Genomic DNA, 11,122 nt, shown 5'->3' on the forward strand with positions numbered 1-11,122 from the left:
TTGCCAGTGATTGTTCACATGCCTCAGTGTGAAATGTATTCTGTTCTTTTGACCCTGTGCTGAGCAAATTAACTTATTAAGGAGCAGAGGGCAGCAGTGGATCCTGCATGCATGGATTCCTCCTTGAATTAAGTTTAACATTCTTTGCTTGGACCTTTTCACTTCCTGTACTGAGCCTCTCACCTCTCAGCCCACAGTGCCCACTATCCAATTAAATCCAGAATGCTGTATCCTGGGAGGGGTGGGCCAGTACAACAGCCGTGCTCACTATGCTGTTAGAATGTTTGACATTTTCACATGGTCCTCATAATAATTACAATTACTTAAGCTTATGCTATATTTTCTTTTTTTTTTTCTTTGTTTGTTTCACTGAGTTTTAAAAAGTCTGTGTGTACTGTAAACCTTTAACTTTATTTTATCGGCTGCTCCATTATTTTGTGTGATCTTTTTTAAGGGGAAGGGGCAAAGAAGACAGGGATTAGCATCAGCTGCCGAGCCCCAGATTCCTCTTCGTGCCGGTCAGCAGCGAGGGCTGTTGTTTACAGCTTACTTAACAGCCTCCCCCTGTGCGGTCAGCACTTTACTAACAAGTTTGAATTAAACAACAGTGAATAAGTTGCAGGAGATATCTCCTGTTCCACCTGGTATTTATTCCTGCTCTTGCAGGCTGCACACAATTCTGTAGCGATTCAACTGCTAGATTACATAAATGTGCTCTGTATCATGACCAGAAAAAAATAAGGAAGTTACTTTTACTGTTGAATACTATTCTGACCTCATTATTCTAAGATTTTCTTGTTTAATAGAAAGATGAATATGCAAAGTATTCATACTACCTGGAAAAACCTTAAATAAGTTTGATATAAAATGTCAATTTAAACAAGCTACATATAACAGAGCATCCGACACCAAAAACTGACTTATTTTTGTTGCAGTCAAAAAAATAGAGGAACAAAAAATGTAATACTGATAGAGAAAAAAAAAAGAATTTAAGAGGAGACCAGGTATCTACAACTTTATGTAAACCAAGTGGAAATAGTCTCTTCCGAAAAGCAAACATTTTTTGCTATGTACCGTATTTCACGGACTTTAAGTCGCTCCGAAGTATAGGCCTAGCGACTCTAACGGCTGTCAGTATGAAATTAACAAATGTGAAATTATATATTTTAATATATGTGTCACACCTGAGTCGCAAACCCAGCCAACGGGTCAAAAAAGTGACTTTTATTTGTATCAGGTACAGCTGTTATCTTGCTGACCAAATAATCTAGAAGGTATCGTGGCCATTTGTATTGACGTAAAGAGAGTTTGTGATATGTTGGTTGAGAATGTATAAAAACACTGTGATTCTTCCTTTATTTTCACATATTTTGCTTTATTTTTCTCTCTTGTCTATTCTGATCTGATGACTTTATTCAGTGACTGTTGCTCAGAGGCAAAACTCATTTGTAGAAATAGAGATGAACTTTTTCTCTGGTGACGTCTGCACAACTCTTGCACCCCAAGGCTCCAGCTCCACCTTTTTCATCCTGTCTGAAAACTCTTGCTGTGACACTGAGTACTGAGCTAATGACTGATGAGCCCTTTGACACGGAAATGTCTGACACGCTCCTCGGTACCTAGACTAAAGACTTCCCTAACAAGCACTCACACACTCACCAAGGGCCATATTAAATCCAAACTTTGGCACCTTTCCTAATTATGGAGAACATACCCATAGCCAAGGGCCTCGTCCTAACCTACGCTGAACTCTCCTCTACAGTGTTCCTGGACTATGGAATGATATATGAAATGCAGAATTCAAATTAGGCTGACAGAGAGCAATTATACAGCAGGCTGTAGGATCTCTTACTCATTGGAGACAGTGTCAAAACCCACATAAACATTTTAAACCAGATTCAAAGGTGGTTTTTCTTTCTACAGCACACACCTCTCGCTTTGTCTTCTTAGCTTCCTCTTCATCACATGCATGTGACGCTTTTATGCTCACCAGAACATGGGTCTATGGTAACTCTCCATCTGTCTTCCTGGATCGCTTCACAATTCAAATGTTACCCCTTTGCTGTGCTCTCATTACTTTCACTCTATTCCCATCCCTCCACCCTGCCCACCACCTTTTTCCATGTGTGCTGTGCTACACGTGCATTAAGAATGAATGGTTATTTTCACTGCGTTGCCATCAGTGGGGTCTAATTTATGAAGCCCATAGACTGGAGAGGCCTATTAAAAGCCTATTTACAGTCAAACGGCAGGATCACCCAAAGCAGTGACAGTGCCTTAACTGTTGTGAACATCAACCAAATGTTTACGAGGCCACTCTTCTTTCCATGCACCGCAGAGGCACTGGCGGGTAAACAACATGAGACAGTTTGATGTTCTGATGTGGAATCATGAGTTGCATTTGCCCGAATTTATTGTAATGTGAAACACGTCCACAAAAAGGTTTTTATTGGTCAGACGAAAGGTTCCAACAGCAGACAGAGGGAAAAAAGACATTATGTATGACTTCCTCTGCATTTATTGACAATGATCACTCTGTATTTGTAGCATCCATGAATCAATCAATGCACCCACTCAGCCATCTGTCTGTTCATTCACTCCGTCTATAGACCTGCTCCTCCTAATTAATGAATAGCAAACCAGGCAGCAAGGTAAGTTAATAGAAATGTGGAGACCATTGTGATGTTGGGAGATGTTGTTGATTGTGCTCTGATGAACTGGGTTAATTATTGTAAGTGTCTTTGCAGAATTAGTTGGAATTAATTGAAGCCTATGTGTAGCATCAGTCCAATGAGTTACTCAACGCCCTTTCACTGTGTCTCTATCTGCCACCATCGCCTGCTCTAATCAACTTGTCATCTTAAAGTGTGATCCTTTTTTTTTTTTTTACATCTCACACTATTGGCTTATCAGTTCCCTTTCTCTTCACATTATAGCAGAATATCTATGCACTGATGTGATGCACTTGGAAAATCAATTATAACTTGGTGAGGCACATTTCCACACTTATCTTTACTTCTTCACTTCCTTCCCTATCACCTTGTTTGTGTGCGAGCACGTCTGAGCCATCACGTGGGCTTTGTGTCTTGTGTTCGCTACAGGACATCTTTGTGGGTTAAGCACCAAATTCAATCTCGGCTCCCCAATCAGAAGTAGTAAAAACTCATCCGTCAATGCAGTCTCAAAGAAGGAAAAAAAAAAAAAAAAGAGAGATTCAGCTCTGCTTGGTCGGATAAATCTTAGTAGCTCATCCTTTTCCTATTTTCTTTTCATCCCGGACCCCCCAGTGGCCCGCATTAGAGTCCGCAGAGGGCCAGTGGAGATTTAGAAGCTGCAATCCATCAATGTAATGTAGGCTGAACCACTGGACAACCGCCGTGCTAACCTCTCTACCAGCTGGACTGTACCTCTTCACTACAGGCCTGCTCCAGCCAAGCCTGGCAGCCTTGAGTGAAACTTTGGCCCGTGTTAGGGCTCTTCCTGCCCAGTCACAAAATCAGCTCCTTTTCTGATTCCCCAACATAATTGCACATAAACTAAGCTGCTCCCATCTGACAAAGCTGTCTACAAAGAAGAAAAGAAAAAAGATATGAGTGCTGCAAATCTGACCATAAATGTTAACCAAACACATGGTTTGCAATAATTATACAAGGCATCTGATTAGGTTAATGGGTCACAGTACAGGCTATTATGATGAAGACCCCTGATTTGACAACAACATTAGGTTACATGAAATGACCTTATGTTTTTTCCTTACCTCTTAAAGCTTGAGGCCAATGCTTGATTACTAAAATTGTTTTGGACATCCATTTGTAACATTGTTAGTAATGAACAAAAGTCAGTTGGTCTGCGAAATCATCTTTTTTTGTCCTTTTTCCAGAAAACTCCATGCAAATGATCAATTTTTGGTTATATCAAACAACAACAGTAAATAATACTAAGAAGATCAAGGAGGATCAAGCCTGGTAAATTTATTATTCCAGAAAAAGGCACCTAAATATACATTTTGGATAATGTACATTTTGATTATAAATTACGTTAATATGTCAAATGGTAATCCATGTTTGATTTTGTAGTCTCTCTCTCTCGCACTCTCTCTCTCTCTCTTTATTTTTTTGAAGCACACAGTTTACCTGAATCGCAAAGTTCCTGTGGATATTTTTGTCATTAATGTGACATCATATGAACTTCCATGCAACAATGTAGAAGAGTTGTTGCAAGACAAATCTTGACTTCAACAACACTGTGCATATTTTAGTTAATATATGGTGTACAAAGTGTACCAACTTTTTTGATAGTGTGGTTTGTCATTTTCCCAAACGCTGCCTTTTGTCTGTTTTGATCGTTTGTTTGATGTCTGTTACCAGTAAATCAAAAAGGTAAAATATAGTGCAATTTTGTTATTTACAACAAAGCAGAGTATGCGGTGCTTCCAGGCATCTGCTACCGTGTGTGTGTGTGTGTGTGTGTTTTATTTAGTAATGCACTGATTTCTTTTTAGATAAAGCCAATTAAAGTCATAAATTACTGGCGGCATTTTAATCCAGAGGTATTTCTTCCTGGGGGCATGAACATGTACCTACATCTGTCCAGCCCAGAACATGTCTCCTGACAAGCTGTTTGTTTGTTGGAACCACCACCACATTTAACCTTGATACATCTCCACAGGCGCCTCCTGGAAGCTGGATTGAGTGTATTTTCTTCCCTGTGCGATGAGCTTCTGATATTATGCCCCAGCTATTGTTCACCAGCAATGACTTTTGTTTTATCTGATGTGATCTGAAGCCACAGAATCATTTATTTTGGGGAGGGGTTGCAATGTGATGTCTTCTATGCATCCCCATTTCTAGGATTGATAAGGGCCAATGTACCATTTGGAAAGAGAGCCGTGAAACCAGCAGACCTTCTTTCCCTTAAAATGAATGGACTTCTTCGTGTTCCAGGCTGTCTGATAGACACACAGTGAGATTGGTTCTGTTGAATAAGAGATGAATTTCTCTGAGTGTCACCACATTGCTGCGACCTCTGAAATATCATTATCTACAGGCTATGAAGGTTAACTTCACTAATATAGCCTGAATTCAAGAGAGGGCCACCTCAAGTGAACACGGCTGTTTTATTACTGGCATATCTCAAGAACAATTGTGATTTTTTTTCTTTTTGCACTAACACTATATGCAGTATGTCAGAACACTCCAAAAGACATCAGTTTTTCACTGGTGTGATATGCAGCCAGAGGCATAATTGTAATGTTTCATTTTGCAATTACAGTGGATAAAAATGTAGGAAGATAATCATGTACGTAAAGTTGAATGAAGTTTTTTTTTTTCCTTTGCCATGTCCTTGATGATGACAGATGATACAGTATTTAGTGTTTTTTTCCTGAATTCCCATCAATGTGCTGCCTAATCAGTATTTTGTCCAAAGACTTGACTTTAAATTATTTTAAGACTCATTTAAATTTGCTTAATTATACTTTATAATGAGAAACCAAAAAAGAAAAAAACAAAAACATAACAATTAATGAATGAAATAGCTCTAACAACTTAAACTGCAGCCTACATCTTGTAACCCTATTACATATGATGTGATTTTAAATGCACCTTAATGTTACCTGGAAATTAATAACTTATTCACACATAGTTTGGAAATATTGCTTCATTCATTCATATTTCACATGGGCTCCGAAACAGACTAAATTAATTATTCAGTTAGAGTGGATTGGAACTAGCTGCAGGCATCTCTCCAGTGGCGCTGCGTTAGCTGGAAAAACCGAGAAGCAAAGATGATTTTAAAGCATCTCCTTAAGAGTCCAAGTCCCTGAAGATGGTAGACTGAGGGATTATTGTTTGTTTTTTTATTTGTTTTTTTAATCATACTGCAGCTGAATCCAATGTAAACTGAGAAAATGGGTTTAGTAATGTTGCGTTTGATAAAAGGAGATTTGTATTCTTATGCACATTTTTTGTCGAAAATTTTGTTTGTCTTTAAAATAGAGTTTGCTTTAAAATATGCATAGTACCAGTAACCATAAGGCCGTGGCCCAAATTTTGGCCGCCAGTTCCATTTTGAGGGCCGCTAAAAAAAAGAAATGTTATATATATCTATATATTTGTATATATGTTATGTTATATATATATGTTATGTAGGCTAGCTGTAGCAAAAATTATCGAGAAGTTTTTGAAACAAAAAGAAGACATTTTTGTGTAGGTAAAATTACAAATTCATCAAATCTAATATTTAATGGGCTCTGGATCACTTTGTACTGTAAGATTTGGGACTCAAGGTTAAAAAGTTTAAGAACCTCTGGTCTAGAGCACTGATACAGCCTCCCCTAAAGCTGCTGTGTTTTAAAGTGGGGAAGGTGTTCTATGGGTTACATGTGTCACATTTACTTTCTAAGTAACCTCTAAGTAACTAATGTGCCTTGTATGTGTCTCTCTTTAAGGGATGCTCACAGTTGCACCCAAAGGTTTTCAGTGTCCTGATGCTGAGAAAAACTGCAACCCTTGTCTGGATGCAGCCAAAGCCTGCAACCTCAACAACAGCTGCAAAAAGCAACGCTCCAGCTACATCGCCATCTGCAGCAAGGGTGAAACCTGCAGCAAGAGGCGGTGCCACAGAGCCTTGAGAATGTTCCTGGACCGCGTGCACCCCGAGTTTAGCCACCGTCTGCTCTTCTGCCCCTGCCAGACTGAGGGCTGTGCTGAACGTCGCAGGCAGACAATCGTTCCCGACTGCTCCTACATAGAAGGGGAAAAACCCAACTGTCTGGAGCTACGGAAAATCTGCCGCCAGGACTCACTCTGCAGGTAAAGTAAAGCCTGTGGTGTCCTGTGCTGTGTTTATGTGCAGTGGGTTATTGATTTTCAATGTCTATGCATGTCCAGTTTATTAGTTTGATTGGCAGACATTTTGTGCCGTGGATTTGACTTGATTCCCTGCCGAACACATCTGAAGATTCTTCATCCTCACTCCATTCATGGAGAATGGGGAAAGGAAATTGAATCTGTGCATCCGAAGAGAGTTGCTGTGTTTGAGGGCAGCTTCCTTGCTCCCATGGCATCATAAAGTTTTTATTTCTGTGTTGTAACATTGCCAGCAAAGTAATTAGAGTTTCAGGGAGGCTGTGGCTATTAGACACAGGATGAAGATGTGAGGCTAAGTTGAAGAGACAGTGCTCAATTAAGCCGAACAAAACATTAGTGGATCACTTTGGCTGTTGGGGGCCTCGTTTGGATTCAGGCGGCCAGATTCAATTCACACTTACCCAGCTGTGACATGTTTGCTTGTGTTAGAGCTGCTGAGAACAGGTGAAACACAGCGGCTGCACACAGCCAGATCGGCTGTCGAGATCTATTTACCTCAGAGATTCATGTTTCATGTCAGGCCCTAGAGAGAGCACACATCTGACCACTCAGAGGGCACAGGCTCTTTGTTCATTAATCTAATAGTGCATATTATGAGACATTTAAATAATTCCTAGCATTTAAAAGCTCATTTATGAGTGTAATGGTGTTCGACCAAGTGTCTGACCCTTGAAAGCTTTTTGCTAAAAATATTTCTTTAGATGTGAGACCATCGGGAGGTGATGTTTTCCTTTTAATTACTTTAATTTCTCAATGTAATAGATGATTAGCCACATGACACAACGGTGGTGAAGACCAAGTATGGGTGTTTGGAGGTTTTAATACTACAGTTCTCTAGTGAAATGTGAACACTCTGTGTTGTAAATTATCATTACTGGCTGTCAGTTGCACAATGATGTTTTTATCTGTTTTTCCTAAAACTCAGTGGAGTAAATTCCAAATATATAAAATGTACCATGTCTGTATTATATAGATATTTCACAGTGAAACATCCATTTACTCAAAATGTTGCAACTGCAGGGAAGTAAGTCGGGGTCCTGTTTCTGTGAGAAGGCCCAGGAACATTAACCAAAATAGGTCGAGCTGAAACTCTAAAGATAAGTTTGTTACACAATAAGTCCTGACGGGTGTTGACTCTAGCCTAAGTTACCTACTGTAGGTGCATGTTGTGTGTGCTCAAGGTTACTTATGCAGTTTTCGCACTGAAATCAGCAGATGTGTAGATCAGCTTTGGTTAACTGGAGTAGTTGCTAAAAAACAAATTTCTACACCTGCTATAAATTCTCTTTCCGGTTGATTTGTCCTGCCTGCATCAGCCTGCGCACTATCACAAGCTCAGTAGCACAGAGTTCAGTGACAGTGTTACTATGGCTACTGCGTTGCAATTAGTGCAAAATCTTAAAGCATTGTTAAGACAAAAGGAGACAGGTATGATGAAAAATAAAGATAAGCAGAAGTCGTGCATTTGTCTCTGATGGATGTAACTTGAACTTGATAGAATCTTTGCCTCTGAGATTGACCTGAGCTTTTGGCCATTTCATTTTAGATCTTCAGTTTGGGAAATTACACTTATACTTATAACACTTATACTTTTCTGGCTGGCTGTGTTTTAGGTCTCTAGTCCAAACAGTAGTCACCTTGTTGCGCTGTGTACCATACAGTACATGTAGGATTTACCACAAGGTCCATTACATCTTTGTGCTGTCACTGCACACAATAAAAACAAAAAAAAAAAAACGATGTAAAAGAGGTTCGAAATGAAATCCAAGTTTGTATTTGGCGAGTGGTGAGTGGTGTTCCACACTAGCGTACTACTGTATTATTGGTTACTTAAGTATAACACAAGTAATTTTCTCCCAATTTTCTGTATTGTAGCCCAAGTATTGTGATCTAATCTAAAAATATGTTTTGACCCAAATTAAAAATATTTTTGTTTGGATAACTTTAAGCAGATTAATTGAAGAGTAAAATTAAAACGTGTTTGTATCCTCTGTAGCTCATGGTAAAGTCGGTTTTGGAGACAGACAGTCTTCGTATCTTCCTTCCTTTAGTTTTGACACTTAACGTTAACAAAAACAAAAAAAAATAAAATAAAATAAACACCAGTGGTGAAACTAACAAGGGGAAAGTTTTCAATTGTTTAGTATACTATTTAATACTGGTTTAATACCTGACCCAAGTCAGTCAGGTTAATAATTCAGGTATTAATTTGTTGTGATGTTTAATTTTTTTTTTCACTAAGACAAATATGTTGCAGCATATAAATGAAAAGCATCTAATAAATTGTAAATATGTGCACAGCCTGGGCCCATACAGTATCTCTGGCCCTTCACATATATCCAGCGCTGAGAACCAAAATCTTCCTATAAACGCTAAATCCAGCCACTGCACTGCTACAGTAGGGAAACTATTGCCTCTCCACTGATTTATGGTTGCCTTGCTAATTACCTGCATGCCTGCACTGTGTAATCTGTTTTCAGGCCGAGTTGCTTTCTGTGACCTTTAGGCCCTCAGGTGTCTGCACTGCTCCTCCTGATGAAATAAAACGTTAAAGCTCATTATCTGTGGCTTTGTGATGTCCCACTGAGGTCAACAGCTCGATGAGAACAAGCACATGTACAGTATGGACACAAGCTGGCTGGCTCGCCCAGATGGACCAAAAACCATTAAGCAGCTGCAAACACAAACAGCCCCTGTGTGCGTGTTTGTGACTCGAAGAATTCTCTGTTTGAGTTTCTCAGTCCTGCATTATCCTGCAATGACTGAGCTCCACCATGCAAGAAAATGTCACTTTAAGTTAATTAAAGTAATCAGCGTGCTGGTTGCAGAGCATCCTAGCAATTTTTATCCCACTATGAGGTGTCAAAGTAAAGTAAGCAGTGTGCTGGTTGCTATTTCATGTCATCACTATGAAGACATGAAATATCCTTGTCTTTTTGTCGTTTATCTATCTCCAAGTAATTTCACTGCTTCACACGCCCGCCAGAAACAGTGAATAATCTTAATTAATTTGATCTGATAATTTTTTAGATATTTCCATCAGCAGCACATTGTGCTCTTAATTTGATTTGCACCTTCAGTATGGTAAAGAAACAAATGAAATCACAGCTCATTTGTCATGCTAATGGTGACAAAGTCCTCACATTAGGACTTTCTTTTATGTCAACCTGGTAATAATGACAGAAAAAGAAAATAACCCAATAACACCTTAAACTTTTTTTTTTGCACACATAAGTCACCGCATATTTAAGTACTACACAAGAGGAAACCTTTCCCTGCCCTCTCTTTGATGATAAAAGCAAGAGAAGATCATTCAACAACATGCCGTTCTCCCTGGAGGATGACTGTCTTACTCTGAACACAGGGATTCACAGCAGGCCCAAAACCTATTTCATTTCAACACAAGGGACAAGGTAAGAGGGGAGGAGGAGGAGGAATGAATAAGAGGAGGTGGCAGAGATAATGAGACAGTGAGCAGGTGGAGAGGGAGGGATGGTCACAGAATCGATTGAGGCTGTAAAGCTACTTCAGCAGGTTGGAGGTCAGTGGTTTGGTCACACAGCGATGTATCTGTAGATTTTGTTGATCTCACACAGCAGCCCAGCTCCTCGGCCCCTCTCTCTGGGATAAACAGTGGAGTCAGCAGCCTTTTTACTTGCAGATAAAACATGTTCTTAAAGTATAATAAAAGCTTAAATTTTAAACAGATTTGTATACATTTTCTATTGATAAAATTTATTCTATTTTTTACACTTTTTTAAATAGGAATAAAAGCTGTCAGTTGATTTCAGTCTGATTAGCACCAGAGTAGCTTAGGATATATCACGATTAATCATCATGAAGCATGATTGTAATTTATCATGATTAATTAAGATATATCAGAATTACGATTTATGACAAACTTTTTTCTATGACATATAGTATAACAGCATGCATTTCACTGTATCTATTTTAATTTGGGAGCAATACAATTTAAATGATAGAATTATTATTGTGGACACAGAAAGCCCTGTTGTCTTGTCACCCTTTCAATTTACAAGCTGAATGAAAATGATTGCTTACATTTCTGTGTTAAAGTATCACGGTCAGCCGTTTCCCAGAAAGTCCAATCACTGTAGCAGTAAACACTAGGCCTTGATCTGCACAAAGTGTATCTTCAGTACAGTATATGCAGAGTATGTGTGCCTGACCGGTCTGCCTGCGGTCCAGATCTGTCTGCCTCACAATGACCACAGTATGTTGAACAGCAGGAA

At 39.2% G+C, this 11,122-nt stretch overlaps 1 protein-coding gene across 1 annotated transcript in view; it reads left to right on the forward strand.

Moving 5' to 3' along the window:
- Window positions 1-11,122, forward strand: part of LOC103398250 (GDNF family receptor alpha-2-like) — a 72,429-nt gene that overhangs the window by 29,710 nt on the left and 31,597 nt on the right. The window contains exon 4 of the mRNA XM_008336799.2: window positions 6,449-6,812. Coding sequence (XP_008335021.1) covers window positions 6,449-6,812 — 364 coding nt within the window. The remainder of the gene's footprint in view (window positions 1-6,448; window positions 6,813-11,122) is intronic.

Source organism: Cynoglossus semilaevis, chromosome Z, assembly GCF_000523025.1.
Source record: "Cynoglossus semilaevis isolate Cse_v1.0 chromosome Z, Cse_v1.0, whole genome shotgun sequence".
Classification (NCBI taxonomy): Eukaryota; Metazoa; Chordata; class Actinopteri; order Pleuronectiformes; family Cynoglossidae; genus Cynoglossus; species Cynoglossus semilaevis.